Consider the following 26722-nt stretch of genomic DNA (forward strand, 5'->3'; position numbering starts at 1 on the left):
CCATGCCACAAAATCCAGGTTTCTCAGAGAATTATCATTAAAAATGCAGTAACAGATTTGGAAAACAACATCCTCAGAGTGACCCCGTTCCCCTGTCCCATCCCCCAGTAGACTGCACCTCGTGGTCTGATGCTCTGGATAACGAGACCTCTGTTTAACAGGTCATGTGATAGGGGTCAAGGTCTACTCCTTGACTGTGCGCTGCTAGACAACAGGAGAAGGGAGAAACAGGTCCTGATTGGAGGTACAGGCTCCGTCTCAAAGCTTGATCCAGACCCAGACTCTTGTGTCTCTGCCCTGTTCTGAGATTATGGCAAGTAAAAAGAGTCTTGTCAAATGAGAAGTTTAAGCTTAAAGTGTTAATCTCTGTAAACTTTTTTGCTTTTTCATTTTTTTTTTTTTTTCCACCCCACTCCTTTCTTTGTCTGTTCAGCCATGGTGGTTATCACTGGTAATCCTAACTACAGAGTTATTCTTCTGTTCATTCCAAGCAAACCGCTGTTGTTGTTGTCAAAAATGTAAATCACAACACTTCCTATGCGCCAATGGATATTCCCTAGGTTCGATCACTGTTGTGTTATATTAGCTGGTGATAGAGTGTAGCAAAATTGACATTTATTTATATGAAAAATACACAGATTCTCACTGATCCCCACAAAGTATCAAAAGTGTACCACAACGTACCACAAAGAACCACAAAATACCACAAAGCCTACCACAAAGTACCACAGAGAAGCATAGTGTACTACAAAGTATCACAAACTACCACAAAGAACCACAAAGCACACCATAAAGTATCATAAAATACCACAAAGTACTACAAAGAATCACAAACTACCATAAGGTGTACCACAAAGAAGAGTGTGTGTGTATGTGAGGCTGTATGTGTCTACTGTTCATCCACATGTGTATGGAGTTACTTTTCTCTCTTTTATTTTGAAAGTGGACAAAAAAGATTTGAAAGTGAAAAAAGGTTCTTTGTGGTACATTTGTGGTTCTTTGTGGTACTTTGCAGTACTTTGCAGTACTTTGCAGTACTTTGCGATACTTTGCGGTATTTTGCTTAGTGTTTTTTTGTGGGACTGTTTGATACTTTGTGGTAGGCTTTGCAGTACTTTGGGGTCTCTATGGTACTTTGTGATTCTTTGTGGTCTTTGTGGTACTTTGTGATTCTTTGTGGTCTTTGTGGTGCATTTTGTGGTACTTTATGATACACTTTCTTTGTGCTACTTTGTGGCGATTAATAGGACTAGGATTGAGATATTGCTGTGTGTGTGTGTGTGTTCTGTGTCATGTGGTCATTTCACAGCGGTGCTGTGAGACACAGTGAGATGCTGTAAGACACAGAGAGATGAAAGGGTTCCAGGCCTGTTCCTGGGCACGTGGCCAAGACGGCCTGCTTCCAAACATCCTGATGGAACCCAGCTTCACCATAGGCTTGTTTCACCGTGACGTCTTCTATAGGCTTTGATATCCCGTGCAAACGGGCGCAAACATGTTCGTCTTCACACAGGTTCCCCAAATGCTCCAGAACACATATGTTGCGTGCAACATGATAAAAAGGTAGGCAGTGAGATCCGTGGAGCATGAAATCTGCCGTGACAGAAAATTAATGAATTTCTGGTTGGATTGGTCCACCCAATGCATGCTGGGTAGGCTCCAGCCCCCACCTGGCCCTGAATACGAGTAAGCAGGTATGGAAAATGGATGGATGGATGTCAAAGGTTTAAGCTGAGTAAATCAGTTTTGAATGCAGATTCAAGGCCACTTTTGATCACTGTTATTAATTAATGCTCTTTAACATGATATAATGGGTCATGACTTCAACACCAAGGTAAAATTTGGGTCCAAACACACACAACCAGTTGAGAACCACTGCTTTAAACTACTTTCTGAGTTGAGGCTCTAAAGAAAGGATTTCCAGGGGCTCCAGTCCCAAGGTGAACATTTTGCCTCCAGTGGGAGAAGGATAACTCGTTGGGTTGCTTTGCCAAACATTTTATTCAATCTGAGATCCTGAAGGAGGCTTGTAGTGTACAAGCTGGCAGCACTGCAGGTGGAGCATGCCAACGTGTTCAGATCTGCTAGGCTCTGCAAACAGCTTCAGTCCTTTTGGGTCTATTGTTAATGTCAAACTGGAATGAGTGTTTTCTTTAACTCTCTCAGTACTTGCTAGAAAAAGTCATTTTTAATTGTTTTAATCTTTGTACATATTTATTCTGCACACAAAAGAGTGTTTGGACAAGAACAACAGTGTGTGCTTTGTGATCCAGATTTTGAAGACTAAGAAAGAGGCTTAAGAAATAGTTTTATTAAGATGAAGAACTTAGTTCATTATTGGTAAACCTTTAAGCCAAGAAGACTCGCTGGCATCAGGTCCAGTTTTTTTTTTTCATGACTGACTTTGGTATGATTAGCTGAGGATAAAGCTCCAAACTTCACAATATCAGCCCAGAACTCCTAGTCACTTGATCTGGTCTTTATTTCTGCCTGGAGATGGGTGTCACCCAAGCATGCTGAGGAGATTAGTTACATTGTCTTGTGTGGGTTCCCTAACAGAGCACCTGAAGTTCATCATCACTGTCGTTTGAAGACTACAACATATGATTTCCATCACGTAAAAATTTTGTTTAACACCTGGGAAAAGTCACATATGGGCATTGCTAACGGGGGTTAGTTATGATATATGATATTCCGCTTGGTGAAAAGCGGAAGCAAGAGTTGATGAATGGATCCAGTTCATTAGCTGTCTTTAATCCTGGACCTGGAGGGCAGGGCCCAAGCTGACCAGGCGGTGCGAGATGGGAACGGGGTGGTAGGCTAATTGCGGCACGGTGAACCTGGCCGGGGTCAGAGGTGGAGGTGAACCAGCCGCTCCTGTCCTCACATGAATGACCGGGGGGAGAGGCAACAAAGAGATAAAAGCGGGGAGGACGAGGGGAGAGAGAGAAGCCCAGTGACAGACAGACGGAGCATTACTCTTGTGAAAACACACACTCTTCGCTGCACTTTCACTTTTCATCAAGTGTTTTGGCTGCGCACGGGCTGCAGGAATGCACCGCGGGGCAGCCTGCAGCTCACCCTGACACTGCACCCCTCCCTCCCCGCGTCCCAGCCCACGTCTCGACACGTCCGCCCCGGTCCCATACGCATCCTGAGCATCATCTGGCCGGGATACTTGTCCAAGGAGGGAGGGGACACAAAGGGAAGCCAGCATGATGGGGACGCTCACTTACCCAGCCGCTGTATTGATGATTTTGGCATGAGCATTTAGCTTAAGACATGGTATCCCATTTGATATTTTAACATTAATGGCTTTGACCGGCCTGATGCGACACTGAAAACATTTTTAGCGATTTGTCAGACACAGCTGCACCAGGTCGCGTCAAGTCTGTCTGACACATTGCCACAGTGTCGGTGAAGTCAAAGGCAAAGGGTTTGGCCTCTCATCGCCTCACACAGGTTATTGAGATTAATGCCTGTACAGGTCATGTGTGGGCATGACGGAGAGTTCGCTTCCCCTCTGTCCACTCCAGTCATTTATAGCTTTGTGGCTGCAGGCTGCAGTCAAAGAGAAAACACATGTCAACTTAGCTTGGTGCAGTCCAAGGCATGCAGACATGGAATAGATTCACCCTGAGACCCCTCCTGCGTTGCTTTGTGGGGTTTCTAAAAGCATTTCACACAGCCTCTTATCCAAAATCCCCCGTGGGCAGAAACAATCCCCTCCCTGCCTTGATCAAGCACCTACATACACGCTATAACCCAAAAAAAAAAAGTTGTAAAAGTCTTGTAAAAAGGTGGTTGCTTCCCAAATTAGATAGTGAGGTAGTAAGACCTGCTATTACTGACCTCACCACAGACCTATCACTGCCAGAGTGAAGATGAAGAAATGACACACAGTCAGGTGGTTTGTTTCAACTGATTCCCAAGTGCAAGGCATGTACAAATCAGCCAGCAAAGACAAAACCCCCTCAGGCTCCTGGAGAGCTGGGGATTTAGACCTACATAGCTCTCTTTAAACATATGTGAAATATAGCTGATTGTCATCTGATAGCATGCATGTGTCTCATTTCAGCTTTGTTATGATGAGCTCTTGAACTGAGAGTGGGTGGTATGGTTTCCAAGGTGTTGGCCTAGTTTAATTTCAGTGTGTGGTGTGGCAAAATGAAATACTGTGTCAGTTATCCCCACAAGAAGATTATACTGTCATGTTAAAGTCTGCAATTCCACAGCAAAATCTCATTGTTTCCTGTCTGCCTACTCCTGATGAAACACCCTTATGTGATAGATAGTGTCCAGCTGCATGGCAAGTTGACAGTAGTTTGTATGGGTTATGATATTCCATCCAAATGAAAATGAATACGAATACGAATATGGATATGGATACAAAACTTTATTGTCTACAATGTGGAAATTTGCCTTTGGCTTCACCATAAAAAAAGACATGACATAAAACATTATACATACATACATACATCCCACTTCACCTGTTAGTGTTTTTGTATCATTTAGCTCAATTGAAACCAATTTAAATGCTCATGTTTTGCCATTTGAATTTACAAATACACAGTGTCAGCTCAGCCTAGGTAACTGGTTAGGTAAATAAAAAGTCAATATATAAAAGGTGAAAATCTGGCCCCAAATCATGCCGAACCATGCAGTGCTACTATTATATATTGATATAAAGAGAATTAAATGCATTTTTAGTAATTAAATTCTGCTACTTCCTATATGAAGCTACTGATAATATTTATGACTTTAGTTTTAGAGATCAAAATATTTGAATCTTTTTAAAGTGTAAACTTCACATGTAAGAACTAGATACCCATAACACTTCTAAAAACCTAGGGCTGACAGAAAATATCACAGACCAACCCATGTTCACATATACACATATGTGCATATCCATGTACCAACACCCCATTTTTCCACTCTCACACACACAGAGACACCTATAGACACACACACACACCATAAATAAATAGCGAGTAAGAAAAATAAATTTGCTCATAAAAGACAGATGTTGCCATTGGATACAAGATTAGATTTGGCTTCTTGCCTCCCGTGAGAGAGAAAGATAATACTCCCATGGTAAATGAAGTTATATATTGGTTGTGCAGGCCAGTGGAACAGTAGCAGCCAGTGCTGGAAAGTGGACACACTCAGTCCTGAACGCTCTCCACTGTGTAAGCCCTGAAACACACCTCTAAACCAGGGGTGATAAAAGGGAAGGAAATCCCTTGCCACCAGCTGAACAATTTACAATCAGGCTTTTCTTAAAAATAGTGCAGTTCACAGCCACGCTCTGCACACACTTGGTGTCTTTCTTTTAGCCTCTCAGTGTCTAATGGACTGTACTGTAAGTCCAGGTTATTCACAAATGATGTCAAGTTTGCAATTAATACCTCCACGAACTCAAAGAACGACTCCCCGCAGCTCCAGTAGCCTCAAAGTGAGACGCGGCATAACAAAACCCTCCCATCCACACACTGTTTTGATAACGGGCCACTTGAAGAAACACTCATGCTCTGTTTGCTCAGTTGGTGAGTGGTCCTCACTGTGTTGACTATTATTCTACTCACTACAGGGTGGGCTATTTCAGTGGAGGTGTCAAATGATCACCTATTCTGTTTTCCCCTGAGTGGATGTAGTGGTCAGACCATCAATGAGCCACTGTGGAGGCGGACGGCTCTGACACGCAACTGAAGAGGGAAAGCTGTCAATCACCGGCATGTTTGAATCTACCTCAGTAATGCTTTGTCTTCTGCAGGTTGGGATTTGACGTGTATTCATTTCAAAGCACAAACTGATTATGAGATTGTAATGATAGACCCTCGTTAAAATAATTGCTTGTAAGAAGGTAATTCAGCAAAAAGCCTGGTAAATGCTCCCTAAGCTTACCACCTGTAGGCAGCCCGCTTAGTCTCAGACACGTAAAAAAAAAAAAAAAAGAAAAGCTGGGAGAATGTAGTCAGTAAGGAAATAATGAGGCTTAATCGTTTTGCGACTTGTAATAGTCCGCCATAAAGCCCATTTGTTTCATGTGCAGGATGCTCTCAGCGAAGAGTAAATAAAATAATACAGTGATGACTAATCTACAACCCCTAACACTCTGCACTCCAGCCTGCAGCCATGAAAGAAGCTCTTCAGTCATGACACGCAATAAAAACACCCCATCCAACATCTCTCCCCTGGGGGAAAGAGAGTAGTCCTAGGTGTGGTTGGGACTCTGTGTGTGTGTGTGTGTGTGTGTGTGTGTTGAACACGTCTGACTGTTCATTTGTGTGCTTTTTCATTCCTTCTCACGGGCGGAAGATGACTTTGAGCAGTGCAGAAATGAAGGTCTAAAGACAGATTTCTGAGGTGAAATTAATTGCCAAAAGCAGGTTTGCATTTACTGGACCTGTAAACATCTGCAGGAACAGACAGTGCAGCTGGAAGCCCACAGAAGCCACAGGCAACGCCGCTAGCTGACCAAGGGAAGGGCCTTTGGGAGAGAGGTTAAATTTCGATGGCATTTCCAGTGAAAAAGTTTTGGCGCGGACTGAAACGAAGATTGAGGTCTACGCCTGACCGCAAACCGAGCCAGAGTCGGCTCGCTGCATGTCCTGACAGCTGATGACCCCTCTGCCTGCTCAGTCACTTGGCATGTTATTAGGTGCTGGCTAGTTACGGGGTCTTGGCCACAGAAAGCTGTATAACATGACTTCAGTCATCAACACTGGGGCCTCTCTCTGGAGCACTTGCACCCACATGTATGTGCAAGATCGACTATCTGGCATACTCAAGCCTTCACACTCCATCCAGCGCTTCACTCAGCCTGACAACAAAATCACCACACTAGAAAACATAATTTGTTTTCATGAACAGTGGTTTACTGCATTCCACATATCTGGATTGTGGGCAAATATCATGTTCGGTCTAGATGTGGCTTGAGGCCGCGAAAAGGACAAACGTAGAACTGTGGCGCCATCTATCCAGAAGAGCAAAGCATGTGAACCATCTGTGCAGTTGCTTAAAGCAGTGGTTCTGAACGTGGGGTCTGGGGACCACCAGGGGTCCTTGAGGGGGTTCCAGGGGGTCCCCAGCAAATTGATGATGTGTTAAACTTCACCATTATTTAATTCACAAGAAGTTAACACAATTAGAGAATGTAAAAGAATTATGTTTTGATCATAGTTTCTCTGTTATCTCTCTACCTACAATACAGATAGTCATGGAATTCTGGACAAAATCATATCTAACAATAAAAATATTCTCAGATTTGAGTCTGAGAGACTAAATCTCATCAAATGGGGTCTGTGGCCCTAATGTGTACTAAATTAGGGTCCTTAATATGAAAAAGGTTGTGAATCAGTGGCTTAAAATATCTCTTTTTAAAGAAAAGGGAAAAAAACACTGCAAAGTAACTGCTTAAACATTTGTTTATTGTCGCATAAGGGAAGTGGCAACCATGACACGACTCCTCTCAAAGAAATGCTAATGCTAAATCCACAAAATGTGTCAAAACTCATAGAATGAAAAAAAAAATTCAACAGTTCAACAGAAAAAAAAAGCAGCCCAACCAAATCATTAGGTTTCCTGCTTTCAAACCAAAGTCATGTATTTGTGTCTGTGACTGTGTATGAAAAACTCTCCACAACACTCCCACAATTAATGGTTAGGATGGAAATTTTAAAGGGTTAAATTTGGCAGATCATTTTCCTATGATTATCACTCTGGTCTTGTAATGAGTAGAAGTACACAGCGCACTTACTGATCAATACCATCTACATGTCAATAAATCAGCTAACCAATGAATGATCATCAATAGAAATGTCAGCCATGCTCTGCCTTGTTTTACAGAAATGTGCTGCCCTCCTGAGGCAGCAGACAGACCTGTTCTGGTTTAGGAGTAGTTGAGAATAAATATGTTTTATCTTGCAGCAAGACCGCGTTTGAGGAGTGCATTTACTTAATACTGAAAAGAAACTCATAAAAATCTCAATAATTAGCTAAGCATTCCCATAAAACAGGAAGCTATGCTTGTCGCATGTCTATGTACAAGGATTTTATAAACACATTAAGATTAATTGCATTCCTCAATTTCAATTTGAACCTGCAAGAGCAAAGCAAAACAGAACAATCAGACTGTTTTTCTTTTTTTTGTGAACAACTTTTGTGAAGTTCAAAAAGCTGTTGTATCGCCAAAGTCCTTGTTCCACTGGGTATACAGATCAAGAGTCTGTGGGCTGACACTGGGCTTTATACGCTTCAGGGAATCCTCAAAGTCTTTACACTTGATGTTCCGCATCTGCAAACACACACAAGAGTATATTTACAGGTAAAGGTTATTACAAAATGATTGTTAGAGCCATAAACAAAATATTTAGTAATAGTAATATTTGAAACATGATAAGGTTTTATCTCACCTCGCTAGCAGCCATACTCCTGACCTGTTCTGGTCCCAATTCTGCATGAAAGAGCATTTTCTAATTGAAGAACAAGCTGATCAAGCACATCATGAAAGCCAAAACATGAATACATCAACTTGAGGCTAATGTGAGGAACCAGTCTTACCCCTAATTGGCCCAAGTGCAGCATCTTTGGCTAATGAAGTGAGATCGCTTCCTGAGTATCCTGCGGTCACTCTGCCAAGATACATATCCAGGCATTAATGCAAGTTAAAAAAAAATAATAATATAGTATGATGGATAAATACGGACATGATAAATATGGAACTCACTTTGCTAGACGAGACAAATCCTTTTGGTTCAGTGGGTTCCCATGCTTTCCCAACAGATTTCTGAGCAGCTTCAATCTTGTCTGGGGGTATGAGAGTCACATCATATGACTAACTGAAACCAAACAATCTTGCACCATTCACTTTTCAAAGACACACAGTGTAATAAACTGAGATAATGTGTTTTTTCAATACTATCACAAGACACAAAATGGTCTCCAGTACATACCTCCTCATTTGGCAATGCCACATACACCCTTTTTGCAAAGCGTCTGTAAGATAAAAACAAGAGAAAAATGACAGTCACCTTGCACAAAAACCCCCCCAAAAAAAACAAACACATTGTACCACAGATAGAGCTGCATGTACCTGAGCACTGCTTCATCAAGCTCCTGAGGCCTGTTGGTAGCTCCCATGACCAGCACTCTGTCATCCCCTCGTGACTGCACCTGAAAACAACAAGCGCTCTTGTGAAAATAACATCAACACTCACAGATAGAGATAACAGCGGCTAGAATCGAGTGCTGTAAAGACAGTTCTAGTCAAAGCTTCAAAGGCCTGAGTGTGACCGTGCTGCTGCTCTTACCCCATCGAACTCGATGAGGAACTCCGTTTTCAATCGACGACTGGCATCGTGTTCCCCTTCCCTCCTTTCACAAAGCAGGCTGTCGATTTCATCTGAGTAAGAATGTCAGGTAGAAATAAGAAATAATAGAAACAACTTCAGATAACACAAAGAGACGCTTATCATGGGCTGTTTTGGGCTGAAATGTGTTTGTAGCAGTTCTGTTAGTCTTTATAGAGATGGCTACAAACCTATGAAGATGATAGATGGCTGTAATTCTCTGGAGACTGCGAACAACGCCCGGACAAGCTTCTCGCCCTCTCCCACCTGTGATGGAGATAAGAGGAAAGCTCAAAGAATAATGACCATGGAGTCCAACACCCCAAGAGCGCATGATCAGTGCCCACTTACATATTTAGAGGTCAGACTGGCAGCACTGATGTTGAAGAATGTAGCGTTTGACTCCATGGCGACTGCTTTGGCCTGGTAAGAGGAAATGTAAAGGCGATTCAACTGATGATGACTGAACAAGAGTTTGATATGGATTCACCTAGGGAGAGGCATCACTATTATCATCCATATGCAGACAGTACAGTCAGATCTGCATGAATTATTTACATTTTCTCAACTCACCAACATGGTTTTTCCATTTCCAGGAGGCCCAAATAGAAGCAAACCACGTGCTGGAGATCTCAGGCCAGTGAAGAGCTAAATGGCAAAATGTGAAATAGCATAAACTGTATGAGCCTCAGAATCCGAATGATGGTGAGAGTGAGACAATGACACCGAAAACATTGTTTTTTCAAGTGGTCACCTCTGGTCTTAAGGCAGGAAGGATGACAATCTCTTGAAGTGCTTGCTTGGCCAGATCCTGTCCAGCGATGTCTTCGAAGGATACGGTCGTTCCACTGCAATGAACGCAGAAAGCTACTACAACTGCAGCTTATTTCAATTTGCAGTTCACTGTCAGTGACATCAGTAAGTGTGGTAAGAGCCTCCCTTCTCCATACCTGTCAATGATTTCATTCAGAATCAAGCTGGCCAGTTTGCTGTCCACATTCTTGAAGTTTTTCATATCCCTCTTTTGGGGCAGCTTCGAAGCTGCAGGTTTTCCATTTTGGCCTCTCCCCACCCGCGGGGTAACCTTAGACGGGGAAAAAAACATGCTGAAAACACCAGTCACATTACGAGAAGCAGACAGTTTGAAATGAATGTACAACTACATAACTGATGGCTTTAAAAAAAAAAATTACCTTTACATCGTTGGACCTGGGACCGGGTCTGACAGCGGTGGAGGGCCTGATGAGACTGGACACACCGCCCGCTCCAGACTGGCTTTTGGGAACGGGCTTCAGCTGGGGGAGAACATGATTTGAGGCCTTCGGGGGATCACTTTTCCTCTGAGATGCCAATTTAGCCTCTGTGAAACAAGATCAGTATTGATCGAGTAGTGATACCCTTTCGGTAAACCTACTAAACAAAATCCAGGTCATGACTCAAGGCTATCACATGACAGCCTGGGTCATTTCTTCTTTGAGCCAGACCTAAGGCCATCAGACTAGCAAAATGCACACTTACCTAAAAGTGCAAGCCTGTCTTTTACCATGTTGAGATTAGTGACCATTTTATCTTGAAGTCTCTTTGCCCGGTCATACTGCTCTCCTGAAAACAACAAACAAGGAGTAAGGCCACAGCATGTACACACACAATTATGTACACCTCCTTTGATGAGTCAGGCATCACCTTGTCCTGTGATCTCAACTGCAATACCCCTTTGAAGCTCAACAATGCCTTTCTTGTACCACTGAACTGCCTCCTCCTTTACACCTGCCATCAGAGAAAGAGAGAGACAGAGAGAGAGAGAGAGAGAGAGAGAGAGGGGGGGGGGGGAGAGAGAGAGGGAGAGGGCGTGGGGTGATATAGCAAGCTGCCATACACACCACAACACATGAATAACTCATGAATAACACAATAAGCAAACCTTTATCGTCTTCATCGATCCTTAATGCCAGAGATGTGTATTCAAACGCCTGCTTATGGTGGCCTTTAACAACTTCGGTGTTGTCTTTGCTCTTAGGGACGCTTATTTTGGCCGACATGATTCTGTCGCGTTACTCGCAGTTGTAACGAAACTAAGTTAGTGTTAGCTACTTATGACACATGAAACGGCTAAATGTATCTTTTAAAGCGTATTTATAACCGGGTCAATCCGCAGTCCGGCAGCTCATAGACAAGTTTTTTTGCTAAAAAGATACCAGTGACTCTGAAGCCTCATCTTGACACAAACAGCTCCACGCTAGTTTCCGGTTTGCTGTCGAAGAGTATATAACGCTTGAGAGGAGAATCGCCATAAAGTCGAGCTTACTTCCGTATTTACTCTTTCGCACCAGACCGCCTCTGTATAGTCGATGTCAGTTGTGATGCATTTTTGTTTCAAATGAGAAAGGGCAGTCCGTTTTTGATGTATCTCACGCCCTTGTGTTTATGTGCGCAAGTGCAAAATCATACTTTCTAGCGGAGACGTTTCGGGACGCGTTGGAATAGATGGCTTTAAAATTGGTCATTTTTAACATCTTTGATAACAACGTCACTGGTAGACTGTTTCTCAGCCAATCAAATCGCTCGATCAAGACGACCTGGCCTACTAGACAGTTGTTTTTAGATATTTGTAGCAAGACACTTGACACTTACTACACCCTTTGCACTTTCAATTTTGCCCAGATTTTAACATGGGCTTTTGTTTGATCATGAGTGTTCATATTCATTTGCTTAAAATACATTTTTTTTAATCCTGTAAACGAAAGTAGAGAGAAGAGTGACACTGGACTACACATGAAATAAACTGTGGTGATTGGAAAGTGATCTCTGGTAGTAGGAAGGCACAAGGCCATTGTACTCTTCATATTTCAATTTTTAAATTGACCCCGAGCTAAAGGTATTGTATTTGAAAATACAATATGACATGTTGTATTTCCCCACTCAAACTGCTGCTTTTACACACCGTACCCGCTCAACTGGCGGCCGGGCTGTGCAATCAGGAAAACGAGCGTACATCTTAGTAAATACCACGCCTACACGATTTTTCTACGAATCACTTTACGTTTGGTGATCAAGTAACCAATCAACATACACTTGCGTCATGCTGACAAGCGTTTCAGACACGCCCCTTACCTGCTTCGATAGCCCTACGGACCAGTAATCCACAGATCCTGACTTGTGACAGTTCTTGGTTTTGTTATTGCTTTTCTGGCAGGCTACTACAAACCAGCTAGATCTGCCGTCAATCGTTCGACAGTGAAAGATCAAAGATCTTGTCTTCTGTGCCTCTCTAAAGTTGCTATATATTATTGCTAGACTGGCTAACTAGCTGCTCTCTCCGGCTAACTTGGTATTATACCGGTAACAGCACAACGGCGAGCTGACGGTACAGCAAGCTTGCTAGCCAGCTAGCCCAGCTCTCTGGTTGAACTGCCCTTTGTCTCTACTCAAGAAGCAAGTTAGCAAGCAGGCGTTATTTGCTCTTTGGGTTTAACACCGGTTTTTAAGATTTTATTTTTCGCCTGACAAGAGTTAAGTGAACCAAGATAGGCGGCTTGGGAACCAAGATGTCGAACCGAGTGGTGTGCAGAGAAGCAAGTCACGCCGGCAGCTGGTACTCTGCTTCGGGTAACTGTCAACAGAGCACCGGCAGCGTTAGCACACCATATGCTAGCTAGCTATTGTTTTCTTTTCGCATGGCAGCGTGTTTTGATCGGTTTGTTGGCTTTTCATTTTTCATAACGTTTATTAACTTTAGATCTAACGTTAACAACTGTCGGATTCATGATTTCACAAATCAGAAATCGAAGGGCTGTGATCCAGCTAATGAAAACTAGGCTAGCTAGCTGATATTGACTCTGTCTTATCTCTGTTATCTCAGTCGGTGCATGGTTGTTTTGAGCTTATTCAGCACTTTCTCCCCGGATGGCCGATAGAAATTTTAAAAACAAAGGGACGTCTGCAAGTCTGCTTTTTTTTGTCAAGCAACCTAAGCTAACGTCAGCATCAACTTAAGAATAGCTAACTTGGCTAACATTACAGAACTCCCTGGCCTATACCAGCTAGGTGGCTAGATAAGACATTTTCTCGAGCCAGCCTGCCAGCAACCGTTTAAGCTGCTAGTATTTTATTTTGTGGTCTTGCTGGTTTCTGACCCCGACTCGCTTAAGTTAAGTGCAGAATTGTCCCTGCCTTGGAACAAAGGACTGGGTAGGGCAGGGCAGCAAATTGAAGGTTCATGTTGCACCGACTACCCCCTCCCCCATTTTACAAGCTAGCTGCTAGTTCCCTTTTATTAAGCCCAGCAAGCTTGCTTGTTTATCCCTCTTAAGCCAGTCCTACTGCAATGTTAGTAATACCCCTCCCCCTTTCCTCTGAACATGTAGCTAAACACCCTACACTAGCCTATAGGTACACTACCCTTTGTGTTAACTGCATATGCACAATAAAAGTATCCATAAGCTAGTTGTATAGGCATTAGACCCTCAGACTAGCAAAATTGTCATGATAGGTTCTATACAAAGGAGTCTAGATTTGTCTATTTTCTACACACTTAATTATGTAGTCATTGATTGCTGTTGGATCAGCTGTGGACGCTGGTGAAGATGGTGTCATTTCTAACACCCAGTTATCTCTATGCTTTCCAGTATAGTCAAGCATAGTTAGCAAGTTGATTTGCCATGAAGCTGGTTAAAAATGAAATGGGATTTAGTTAAAAATGTAGATCACTTTTAAGGTTTAGATCAGAACAGTTATAGACTGGTTTGCTCTAGATTGATTGTGAAGGCTGAGTTTCACTCAAAGGTCAGGCATCTGAGAGCTTGGCAAGAGCGGTATTAGGTGACATCAGAGGTGGGATTTTGGCTGTACAGCATTTGGGGAGGATATGTTGAAGCTCATTCTAGTTCATTTGCATACCACACTCAATATAGCATACTCTTACAGAACAGGCTAAATTAATCTCTAAAACAACTTTGATCTTTCTTTGCAAGACCATCACTTGAAGCTTTCATGTGTCCATTGAATCTTATCCGTATTGAACATATTGAACATATCCCTATTGTTTCTTTTTATTGTCATTTGCTAGTGCTGACCCACTATGACATTCTTGGGCATGTAAGTCAGGGACATGGAGAGAGCAGTAACAGTTCATACCTTGTGGATGGAGTGAGTAGCCTGCTCCACTTTATTCCACTGATCAGAGATCAAATTCAGTAATGAGAAGTCCTGAGGTTGCAGGTATTTGCTAATGATGTGCGATAAATTAAAGATGTTGATGTTTTTGTGCTACTTGTGTATGGTTAATTTTGAATTTGAAACAGGCAATGAACACAAAACCTGACATGACATACTCTTTTTGCTTCTGCCTTTCCAGGATCCCAGCTGAATGCACAGCTAGAAGGCTGGCTGTCCCAAGCACAATCCACTATCAGACCTGCTAGAGCCATCATAGCACCGTAAGCACACATTCTGAAATGAATAGACAGAAAAATATAATCTGAACATGTCATATGGTATAATTGATGTGCTGCCATCCCATTCTTATTGGACATGTTTGTGTTTCCAGGCATGCTGGGTATACTTACTGTGGTGCTTGTGCGGCACATGCCTACAAGCAAGTTGATCCTTCTGTTACGTGAGTCATTTTTACACTTTCCTTTTCCTAACCATCATCAGTTTGTAGGAAATGCTTTGTATGGCTACAGAATGAACAGATATTAGTTCAGGTAGCAGTATACAGTATTGGTGGTGAGCCTTTGTTGAACAGAGTGAGTGAGATGAAGTCCTGTTGTCCTTCAGTCGTAGGGTGTTCATCCTGGGACCCTCACACCATGTGCCCCTCTCCCGCTGTGCCCTCTCACCTGCAGAGGTCTATAGAACGCCCCTCTACGACCTGAGGATCGACCAGAAGGGTACTCTCTGTTTTTCCTCATTAAATTGTCACTCTTAGCAATCATTTGCAAATCCACACTATTTTTTGTATTCTTTCCTTGAGCTCACAAGCTCACAGGGGCTTACTTGAAAATGAAAATTTCATTTTCAGGGTGATGTGGACCGCAGTGTAGTTTTGCCTAGTTTCCTGTAGCCGTGTTTTATATCATAAAACAAATGAGATGAAAAAAATTGTTCTCATTTTTGGTCAGTTGAATTGTAGAAAAAACTGAAGCATTGCTGGTAAAAATGGCGGCAAGTTGTGCCCTTCCTTGAGTGTGTCACTTCTAGTCTAGATTGGACACAGTGTTGCGGGTGCCAGCTCCAGTATGCAGACCTGAAGCAGTCTTGGGAAGTGAAATACTTTTAAGCATCCTCTAGGGACCAGACATGTCCCCGACTCTGAGGATAAAGGCTTTCACAGTGATGAGGTTCAGTGCCGCTAAGCACTCACATCAAGATGCCCACTTTAAATGAGTGTTCGGCTCCAAAGATGACTTCATCAGGAGAAATGAACATGATAATACTCACAAATTAAAACAAAAGTCACCTCTGTCTTGCAGTTTATGCTGACCTCTGGAAAACCGGGATGTTTGAGCGGATGAGTCTGCAGACAGATGAAGATGAGCACAGTATTGAAATGCACTTGCCTTACACTGCTAAAGCCATGGAGAGGTAAGACACAAAAGAGAGCTGATAGTATAAACTTTGAAGGAAAACAGTCTCACAGGATGAAAGAGTTTTTGTTAACCATTATTGAAGCATCTGTAACCATTAACAGAACCATAGAAGACAGTATTTTTTTAGTTCTGTGTTTCATGCTTTCCATTGCCTTTCTATACGTAAACCCAAATCACATTGGTGCGGTGACACATGGGACGTGTTGACATGCATAATTGATACAGCCTTCTGTTAGGTTGGCAGGAGTCAAAGGCAGTCTCTCGCTTCAGAAAAGCGGAGATCAGGTAGTATGAAGAGAACTGAGCACACTAGCTCAACGTGTTCCATCCAACCATGTTTACCCAAAAACTAAAAATAGGTATCGCATAGAGGGGTTAAGGGCAGTCAGCTGGCCAGATCTGTTTACAGTGTGTGGAGGTTTCTAATTAGTTTTCACTGATGGATGCTCTGTTTTGTTTCCGCCCATGTTCCTCAAACTGAATTTTTGCAGCGAGACGCTGTTATTGCATCCAGGTTGTTTAATCCAGTCATTTGATTTGTTCCATTTGCAGCCACAAAGACGAGTTTAGCATCGTCCCAGTGCTGGTGGGCGCCCTGAGCGAGTCCAAGGAACAGGAGTATGGGAAGCTGCTCAGCAAGTACCTGGCAGACCCTTCCAACCTCTTCATCATCTCATCCGACTTCTGCCACTGGGGTACGTATTGACAAATAACTTGGCATTCAAATTGCCATTCATTCTCTGGAAATAACCTTACTATAAAAGTCACGGGATAGTTTCATCCTCAGGGCCTAAAGTGTCATGACTCTCTATCCAGCTTTGTACTGATGCTCATTTCTTCTTGGAAGGTCAACGGTTCCGCTACACGTACTACGATGAATCTCAAGGGGAGATCTACAGATCTATTGAGCACCTTGATAAAATGGTAAAGCCATAACCATATCTATCTCTCAACTGACACATGTTTGTTTAAAATGCAAGTTCTACAACTTGCAGATTTTAAGTATGTAAAGAAATAATGTTCTTACACTCAGCTGCACTGCACAACTGAAAGAGTAGCCGAGCACGTACTAAAGGGACATTAAGTAATTTATGACTTTAACCTTTTGACCTCCATCAGCCACTAAGGAATTGCAACAACATCGTCTGGCACAGCTTACGGTGGCTTGTAATTGACATAAATAATAAAGTCACAATAAAGAGCGAGCTATCTAATTAGATCAGAGATCCATCAGAAACGTCTAGTGAAGAGGTAATATATCACGATGCATGATAATGCTGCTTTGTCATTTGCTTTTCTGGCTTGAGAACAATATGTTCCGACGCCGCTCACTCGCTCGTAGCACCGTCTTCCATCATAGAGCAGTTGAAAATAAAGAGAGGGGGGGTTTCCAAAATGGAAAACAGGCCAGAAAGTGAGAGAAATCTCAGCACCTGAGGGAGTATCGTTGAGTCGTTGGTATTGATCAACAACCCTATCAGCCTCCCACAGATATATTATGGCCATTTGTGCTATAGGACAGTGAAAACCGTGCTTAAGTTTCGTCATCGCTGCCTGTTTCTCTCTGCTTGTGAAGGGGATGGGCATTATAGAGCAGCTGGATCCCATGTCCTTCACCAACTACTTGAAGAAGTACCACAACACCATCTGTGGGCGTCACCCGATTGGAGTGCTGCTAAATGTGAGTATCACAGTCAGCGTTCTATAGGAGGGTTGATGGTGGTTGGGTCGGCAGTGAGGGACAACTTAAAAAAAACTTGCTCGATGACAAATATACCTCAGTTGAATTGCCTGACAAGAGGGAGAGAGACACTCCACCCTTATTGCGTGTGTGTGTGTGTGTGTGTGTGTATACACCGGTGCATATGCGGCATGTCGTGACCGAGTGACTGAGTGCGTCTCGTTGTCTTGCAGGCTGTGGCTGAGCTGAGGAAGAGCGGGATAGAAATGAACTTCTCTTTCCTGAACTATGCCCAGTCGAGTGAGTGCAGGAACTGGCAGGACAGCTCCGTGAGTTACGCCGCCGGGGCGCTCATCGTTCATTGAGGTCGACTTTCCCAGGGGGCCGCCGCAGCGCCGCCCCGCCCCCGCCCTTACTATCTATCGCCATAACCCGACCCAGACACCTACCCCCCCCCACCCACCCCCACCCCAATTACACCCACTATCTGCAGGAAGGACCTAGACACTCAAAAGCCAATACAGTCTCCTTTCTCTCTCTCTCTCCCCCTCAGCCCTCCTGCCTTTCTCCACCCCTCCTCTCAGTTTGAAGTGTGTCTCGGAGCTTTTGGTTGAAACATTTTTGCTTGAAGTGCAGTTTTGAGATTATGTAGGAGCGAATGGTTAGAGGAGATAGGAGGAGTGCTTATTATTTTGGCTTGGAGTAAAGCCCGGGGAGGGGGGAAAGTCTTATTTGGGATCTTGCAAGGACTGTAGTCGTCCTCTTCGTCCCTTTTGTTTTCCCTGACAAAAAGATGGATTTGAGTTGTGACAATGTAATCTTTACATTTGCACTCTTGGCGATCTGTGCTCATGTAATTTGCCTCAGAAAAGGAATGATAATAAAACTGCAGATATAAATGGAAATCAAGAATATTATATATATGTTGCCAGATGAATATGAAATGAGTGTTTTGACTGACTGCTTCAAGCTATATGCGACTTAAACTTTGAAAATAGCATCATAGGTAGCTACTACCGCCGCTCTTCAACATATGTTGTAGTTGCTAACAAAGGGCTGCACCCAACAAAGTTCACTAACCCCCTGCTGTACAAAACCAAAAACATTTATTATTATTACTCTCATATTAGTCTATTAAATATTATCTTCTTTTATTCATCTTTTGTTCCCTTTATTTCTCCCTTTTTTTTTGTAGTTTTATTAGACTCAGTATTTACCAGTCATGTGGCGGTATATTTGAACAAAAGCAGTGTTGTCATTTATGCTCCAAAGCCATCAACGTGGTTTGCCCAATAACTTGGTGAGAGCAACACTGCACCCAGATTCTAATGAGATTCTAGTAGCATTGAAAATATGTTTTGGCGGTGTCAGACTGCAGCTGTGGGTGCTTCAGAAATGTAATCAAACTGCATATTGAGTAAATTACTCATAACCTCTGACGCATTTAGTCTTTGTTTACACTGCCACCTTGAATCTTCTCAGCATAGGAGACCTGAGCGAGGATTTTTAGGTCAACATTTCATCAGTCAGAAACAATTCTAGATCAAATCTGGATTCTTTTAAAATATACATTTAATTCAAAGTATTTGGAGAGCAGCAGACATTTTTTTGTCTTGGTCTTAATACTCTCAATAAGCAAAAGGCTGAAGAGCAGATGGTCTGCTGAAATTTTAAGGGATTTTCAGTCTTATCTGTTGAACAATTAGAAAACTACAGCTCGTTTTGTGACTAGGTTTTGATTAATGGATGCCAAAAGTAGTTGGGTGGATTACGTTTTTATTCAATAAGGTATTGAAGTCAGTGATGTCAGTCATTTTTAGTATGTAAACACTACTGTGCAGTGACTTCCAGAAGTCTGAAATCCATAAACACCACCTGAGTCTTTATCTTTAGTTTCAGGTTTGCTCTCCAGCCTTTTTCCATTTCAGTGTATGTGTATGATAATTTAGCTGTGATTACACTTCAGAATTACTCCATGGATAGATGGGGTTAATGAAAACAAGTAAACAAGAGTCTGAGTTATCAAAACAGCATTGAGTCACCATGCTCCTGCCAGCGAGCTTAAAGACTGACACAGATAACTGACTGCTGTTACTCCCTACTGTTTTCTCCTTACTCATTTTCTCACTGAACTCTGTCCCCCTCCTCTTCCCCTAATGTTTTCATAGCTTGAACAAAATGCACTCATGAAGCCCGACAGGGAAACCAAAGTGGATTCAAGGTGACAGTGTAAATGCAGGCTTTTTTCTGGACATGCTTAATTTGAGGTGTGCAGTACACAACGTCTGCCATCCCATCTTTTGACCTTTTGATTATCGGTTGTCACTGACGGATGCTTTTGCTGCCGAAGTCGAGCATTTCCCCCGTTCTAGACGATGCAGTCCTCTCATCTCTATCCCTCCCTCTCGGCCCATGCAGGGAAAAACCTCGGTTGCTGTTTTTGCAGCACAACACCGTGAGCGGCGTCGCTCTTAACATTAAGCTACCTGGTTGAACCAAGAGGGCACAGAACTGACAGATGAATCCCCAGACTCACTTGACCTCTGAAGTTCATTTAAGGGAAACTAGTAAAGCATGACACACTGTGCTATTGTGCCTTGGATCACTGTTGCACATATATACATTTAAAGCGTATTTTTCACTTTGAGTCTTATTTTAGAATGTGTATCTTGAGTTTTTTTTGTTGTTGTTCCACCTCCTCTTGCCTAGTGCCCGACAATGTCTCCCAACTCGCCCAGCACTCCAGGGGTGTGTGTGACCCCCCGTCCCCCATCTGTTGGTCTAAAATGGCACCAACTGTTATCTCCTTTCTCCAGCAGGGAGTGGTGTTCTGTTTTTCTCCACCTCACCTCATTCCTGTAGAGAGACAAAGGCTGAACCTCAACACTGTTCATTTTCTGTTTATGGATCTTTGTTTAACTGTTAGAAATGGTTTTTTGTATTATTTTTCTTGCTTAGAGAGTGGGAAATTACACGTCACAAACCTAAAGTATACTACTTAAATACTCCCTAAAAGGAGTTTTTTTGATCTCAGGTTCCACTGACAAAGCATCCCAAAATGCTCTCCAGATAAGGCCGAGGATTCATGTTACAAAAAAAAGTAAAATCTACTGAAAAGCATGTGTTCTCTGGTGTCTTATTCTTTAAGTATTTGCAATCACGTTAATGACTGAATGCATTAATGACTTGGAACTATGAATTTCATTTTTGAATCACAGGTTTTTAATTTATATGTTGTCTGTTCTTGCAAAACTGCAGTAGAAGAATGTCCTGATGTATTTTCAGTGCCGCTGCAGACGGAGCGTCAAATATTAGTTAAGTCCTAAACTGTTTGTGTTTTTTGGGGAAGAAAAACTGTTTCACCCCTTGTCGTTTCTAACTAACATTTAGCCAAATGTGGCCAGCAGAGGGAGCCTGGTGAATTGGCCATGCCAAGAGCTAGCAATACCTACCATTAGGTAATATTGTACATTGATCCAATTGGATGACATGAAGTAGTGCGTCCTTTGTACTGTGATACCCCCAACTCGTTCACTGAGGAAACCTGCCGCGGCTTGCTGCTGTGGCTGCTGAGGCGTCTTTAACCTTTCTGGTTCATGGGAATACGCCTGCCTCTGACTTTGCAACAGTGCATCAAGAAAACGCTTGATTAAGCGTTCGCCTGGCTGGTCATAAACTGGTGGTTATAGAAACTGATGAGGGCAGTTCATATACTGTAGGTGTTTTCTAATGTAGAGTCCAGACCACTCAGTCTTTTGGTAATCATAAATCACACTGATTAATGGTTAATGGTATTTAAATCGCTCAATGGTTAACAGTCAAATTGCCAAGAAGTCTTGAAACAAAGGTTATATTTTTCCTGTAACATTATGCATTATGTCTTGTTTGCTCACTGTGATCATCATCCAAATTGTGAGACATCTTAGTGTATGATCTACTACACACTTCAACAAACACTGTGAAAGAACTTCTAATACACACTCTGAAACAGAAGCTAAATGTTTTCACCTGTACGTATACAGTGCATCCCTATATTTGACCTAAAAGAATGACCAAGGAATAATTTGTTTGCATTTCAAAATGTGTATTTGCTGTCTGTATTTGGCAGACCTGTTGTCTTTTTTTCTTTATAAAGGGTGATGTCAGGTCAGCACAATGTGTGATTATATGTCATCTTTAACAGCAGCTAAGCCTGTCTGGAAGTGTAAGCTGTGTTGACGCAAGTTCTTAAAGCCCCAGTTGAATGTTTTTTGAGTACATCAATCAAAACACACACACACACACACACACACACACACACACATACACACTTTTAGCTTTCACATACTAAGGCCTTCTATCAAGATTCCAAAAGCCAAAAGCCATGACAGTTAATTTACTTTTCTTACTTAAATGAATTAGGGGAAAATGTCTCCGGCCCCGTATTTAGTTTTCCTGTCCTTCAGTTAAACCTCAGTGGATTGTGCGTCTGAATCACAAATGACTGCTATCGATGATTAGGCTACAGACTATTCACACAAAGTTGCCACTCCCTGAATTTGACCTATTTCATTTCCTACATCTCTACCAATTCTTATTTTCATTCTAACCACCAACAACTTAAAATGACATACAGGATCATTTACTTTGTTTAACTTGGTGAGAAAATAGCTACGTGTGCCACAACTGCCTCTTGATTAATGAATTTGGACGGGTTTTGGGGGCAACGGGGCCGGTAAGTGCTCGGGGCCAGGCGGACGTGTGCCATACGGCGAGGCCACCCAAATGCCGCTGCCCACCAGATGTTGTCCTCCTCTGCCTCCAGTTTCCAGACAAGCAGGAACAGCTGGAGGGAGGAGGCTTTCCTTGGCACCGGCTGGTAAAGTACGAGCCCAAAGGTGTCAAACGCTAGCCGTTGACCCGTCGGAGAAAGCCATTTCATATCCAACAGCAGCTCCGTCCATAATGCAAAATCATTACTTCTTACTGTATGTGTTAATCAGTAATGAGGGAAGTCAGAAGAACAGGGTGGCATGAAAGATAGTCTGGCTTTCTCTGGCGTTGAAGTGAATTTACTGTGATCTTGTGGAGGAAAGTGGTGAGTTATGATGAGAAACAGGATGTGTTAGGAGGAGACCACATCTACATGCACCCTGCCTTGTCTATGTGTGTGTTTTTGCCACATTTTCCCCTGTCCTATTTAGGCTGGTGTCACTGGGTTGGAAGGTGAGGACTGTTGTGTCTGTCCTCTTCAAATACAGCAGCCTTGTTTCCTAGGCCTAGAGAAAGTCTAATTCTAAACAAAAAGACAAATCTAAAACAAATTAATTTGCTAAATGCAGTTGTAGTGGCTATACAGCACATATATATGGTCATGATTTGGGGAACTGTTCTCAAGTCAAAAGTGTTAAAAGCATTTTTGGCTGCATCTGGACCGTGTTGTGATATTGTGGTGGGACCGGTCAGCCCTCCTGTTCAAGTGTCCTGGCAGACCTCTAAACCTCTCACTTATTCCACCCACTCTTCTCTCCGGTACTGAAAAGGGTTGGAAAAGCTCCGAATCTGTCATCAGCGCTCAATTTGTGGGCTGTTGTGACCATCAGCCTATCCAGGAGGCTGACTACTTTGCACAGTTTGGGATAAAAACAGAACAGAGCCCGTGAAAAAGTCAATATTATGTTCATTTGAAGGCTGAAATCATACTTCATTTTAATGGGGCATGTTCTACACTTTTTTTTTACTGCTTAGCTATATAATTTGGGTTTGGTGCAGATGTTGCCTTGTAGCGGTAAACAGGATAAACAGAACAGGACAGACAGACAGACAGACGAGGCTCCCGGCAAGGGATTTCGTTAAGACATTTGACTTGAAACCAAGCAGAATTCCAGCAGCTGGTCGACATATTTAATTTCATGCTGATTACCATATTCCGTGCAATTCTGTCATAACCTTAGGATATTGTGCAACTAGTGTCAGCACTTACATTCAAACACTGTACTCCACAGATAAGTGCTGCTGCTTGGCTGACTCACCTCTCTGTGTGTTGGGGAGGAGTCAGTGTGAGTTTCTCTCTCCTGAGCCTTACACAGATGCTTCAGATAAGTCTATGAGAGGAATAGGTTGCTGAGACCTGCGAGATGCACTGCTGCGGGGACTTGATCAACTGTCTCAGCTGTGGGATGATCCTGGCAGCTCTGGGGTACTTGGTCTGGCACAGCAAATGCCAGGCTTCCTATGGGCGCCACATGGGACCCTCTCCTCTGGTTAGGACGGTGCCGGCCAGACTAGCCTGGTTCCTCCAGGAGATGCCAGCTCTCCTGGTGCCCCTACTGTTGTTGCTCACCCCGCACAAACCCTCCAGCATGGGGAGGCACCTGCTGCTCGGCTCTTTTTGCACGCACTACTTTCAAAGGTAAAAGTACATGATAAGGCGTTGATAGAGGCTGTTGATTTAGTCAAAGTGTAGTGGTGCTGGAGTTGTACGCAGCAGGTAAACACACAGTCATTCATTTATGAAGATACAAGCAACTAGACAAGGTTAAACTCTGTCAACAGGACTATGTGGACTTGGGGTCACTATAATTTTATGATCCGCTATTGTTTTATGTGAACATTATTTTCAGATTTGACGTCAAAAGTGATTGATTCCATTTCAGTTTAGTTTCAGTTAGTGTTCAGACTGCTTTTGTGAGGTTTAGTGTTGTTTTACTGAGCTTAGTCTTTCAATGATCATGCCTGAGGGATGTGTTGGTACGGCCTGTTTAGTGTTTAAACTGTCAGAAAATGCGTCTTTATATGGGCACACTGTGATTCTCTATCCATGTTGTTTTATTATAACACTAATCCAAACACAGAGAGAAACATGAACCAAATTTGATAAAAACTAAGCTGAATGCAAGTTTTCATTCAAAAGCTTGCAACTAACATCCTTAATAGAGTAATGTTTGTATTCTCCAATACCTCAGGACATTGGCAAATGACAAAAAAAAAAAAATCAGATTTTCTCAATGCACCTGCTCCAGCTTGTTTTCAGCAACTTTGTGCAACAGATTTTCAGATGGAGACATTGAAAAGGGAACTTTGGAAACGAGGAGACTTCCTGCTGTGATAATCCCATGGCCAAAAACACCATGAGGAATGCACTGGTGACCTGCCATAAAGAATGGGCCCTAATGGCACCTCCTTTGACAAGGCTCACATGCTGGATCTATGCTAGAGACCCCTCAGCCCGGTTTTGAAATATGATTTTTGCATGTTCCCAGCATGGATGAAATGCAATTTTCCCCGTCTTTTCATCTACTGTATTATATTTCTTCGACAACAATAGGACATTTGTTTATTCCCTACTGACCCGTGGACAGCCTGTCCCACTGTCCGTGATGGTGGCAGCGGGTTTTTTCTGCTCCGTGAATGGCTTCCTGCAGGGACACTACCTGCTGCACTGTGCCCAGTTTGATGATGGCTGGTCAGCTGACTACCGCTTTAAATCTGGTAGGAGCAAGATTTCATTTTCATTGACAAGCAAGACATTTATTTTGAAATTACTTAGGCCTTATCAATTGCTTCAACCTGTTTATCCAGTTTCATCCATTGTGAAACTTGTTGAAACAATGTTGATGTGATTTTTTAAGAGGCAATATTGCAACCTCATAACTAGGCATTTCTTCTAGGTTTAGTATTGTTTTACCTTGGAATGGCCATCAATGTACACAGCGACTATATTCTACGCAACCTGAGAAAACCAGGAGAAGTAGTTTACAATATTCCTACAGGTAAAGATTAAAGATCACACTTGGATTACTTTTCTTCTGTTCTGTAATTTTGGTGACTCGTGGTCTTCTAAATCTCCTGCAGGAGGTCTGTTTGAATATGTGTCCAGTGCCAACTACTTAGGAGAGATTGTGGAGTGGTTTGGCTATGCCATAGCCACCTGGTCCCTTCCAGCACTCTCCTTTGCTATGTTTAGCCTGTGTTTCATTGGACCAAGAGCGTATCACCATCACAGGTGCCTGAGACACTAATGAACAGCTACAGCTAAACACTGAGACTGTAAAACACTCCAGGAGAGTAATTCACCCATTCAGACTTAGAATTGAGAAGTGTTGCATTCCAAGCATAGCCATAACCATGAGCAATTCGTGGGTGATAACTGTTATCTTTTGCTCCATTGTTACAGGTTTTACCATGAGAAATTCAAAGACTATCCCAGATTACGAAAGGCTTTGATTCCATTCATCTTTTGAGAAAAGAGGCCCGGCCCTCTTATAGGAGCAGACTATGACTAAGCACCTCTTGGAATCAGCAGGAAGACACGCACAGGAATTTCTGCACTTTTGACATATTGTATTCTTTAATGTGAAATTGCACTCATTTTACTGCACAAGAATCATTTTGTCTTTGTCTTTTACTTGTACACAACCACAGTAATTACTGCATAGCATCCTGACATACAGTACATCAGACTGATTTACTCCTCTCTCATCATACCATAGATTTAAATGTATATGACTGTGCTGTCTTCAATTGTTCCCCAATAGTTGCTGAATGCTTTTCATTCCTTAAGTTTGTATATTCTAACAGACATTTCTAACCATCCATCCCTTGGAGGTCCTATTAAAAATCTATGTCTAATTGGCTGGTAAAGTAGTGAAATTGGCCAGTGAGTGGGGAAATTTACCAGCAACCGTGGACTGCATATAGAAAAGTTTGTTTGCTGCCAGCTCTGACAACAAATATTATGGTAGCTCATACTTACACATTTCACACATGCAAGCCAAGTACAAAGATGGGAAATGATTGTGTTATAATAATGTACTAGAAATGGAGATTGCACAGCAATATCTAATAAACCAGTTTACACCCTATATAGATGTGGTTTCCTTGTGTGCATTTAATCACATATGGCTCAATGTTTTCCACATTACACCTTAATCAGTCAAATCTATGGTATCAAATTCTGCAAAGAAATATTGTAACATAAAGTCATATTACTGACCAGTAATAAGTAAATAAATAAATAAGCAAACAAAATGTTTAATGATAACAATTTCAAAAGACCATAGTAATAGAATGAATGCAAGACAATCCCACTGACTGATTCATGGATCTATTGTCAGTGAACA

At 42.5% G+C, this 26722-nt stretch overlaps 3 protein-coding genes across 4 annotated transcripts; 2 read left to right on the forward strand and 1 right to left on the reverse strand.

The window, feature by feature from the left end:
* Window positions 1–7409: 7409 nt before the first annotated feature.
* On the reverse strand, window positions 7410–11589 carry LOC139914946 (spastin-like). The gene is made up of 16 exons (XM_071903383.2): window positions 11272–11589; window positions 11034–11117; window positions 10869–10952; window positions 10544–10710; window positions 10301–10434; window positions 10105–10198; window positions 9924–9998; window positions 9702–9773; window positions 9542–9617; window positions 9312–9403; window positions 9095–9174; window positions 8955–8997; window positions 8729–8808; window positions 8563–8633; window positions 8415–8455; window positions 7410–8296 (listed from the first exon to the last, which is right to left on the reverse strand). Exons 1-16 carry the CDS (start codon window positions 11387–11389, stop codon window positions 8171–8173), a joined length of 1437 nt encoding a protein of 478 aa, XP_071759484.2. The 5' UTR covers window positions 11390–11589; the 3' UTR covers window positions 7410–8170.
* A 913-nt stretch (window positions 11590–12502) lies between these two features.
* On the forward strand, window positions 12503–20734 carry memo1 (mediator of cell motility 1). 2 transcript variants are annotated; one of them, XM_071903376.2, is made up of 9 exons: window positions 12503–12956; window positions 14704–14785; window positions 14896–14964; window positions 15129–15241; window positions 15824–15935; window positions 16493–16635; window positions 16788–16864; window positions 17517–17621; window positions 17855–20734. In XM_071903376.2, exons 1-9 carry the CDS (start codon window positions 12896–12898, stop codon window positions 17984–17986), a joined length of 894 nt encoding a protein of 297 aa, XP_071759477.1. In that variant the 5' UTR covers window positions 12503–12895; the 3' UTR covers window positions 17987–20734. The 2 variants fall into 2 exon arrangements, with proteins under 2 accessions (XP_071759477.1, XP_071759478.1); XM_071903377.2 differs by lacking the exon at window positions 12503–12956 and adding an exon at window positions 14490–14567.
* A 3003-nt stretch (window positions 20735–23737) lies between these two features.
* srd5a2b (steroid-5-alpha-reductase, alpha polypeptide 2b) lies at window positions 23738–26456 on the forward strand. Its single transcript, XM_071903413.2, has 5 exons — window positions 23738–24012; window positions 24928–25091; window positions 25271–25372; window positions 25455–25605; window positions 25777–26456. Exons 1-5 carry the CDS (start codon window positions 23738–23740, stop codon window positions 25841–25843), a joined length of 759 nt encoding a protein of 252 aa, XP_071759514.2. The 3' UTR covers window positions 25844–26456.
* The last annotated feature ends 266 nt before the right edge of the window (window positions 26457–26722 follow it).

Source organism: Centroberyx gerrardi, chromosome 15 (genome assembly GCF_048128805.1).
Source record: "Centroberyx gerrardi isolate f3 chromosome 15, fCenGer3.hap1.cur.20231027, whole genome shotgun sequence".
Classification (NCBI taxonomy): Eukaryota; Metazoa; Chordata; class Actinopteri; order Beryciformes; family Berycidae; genus Centroberyx; species Centroberyx gerrardi.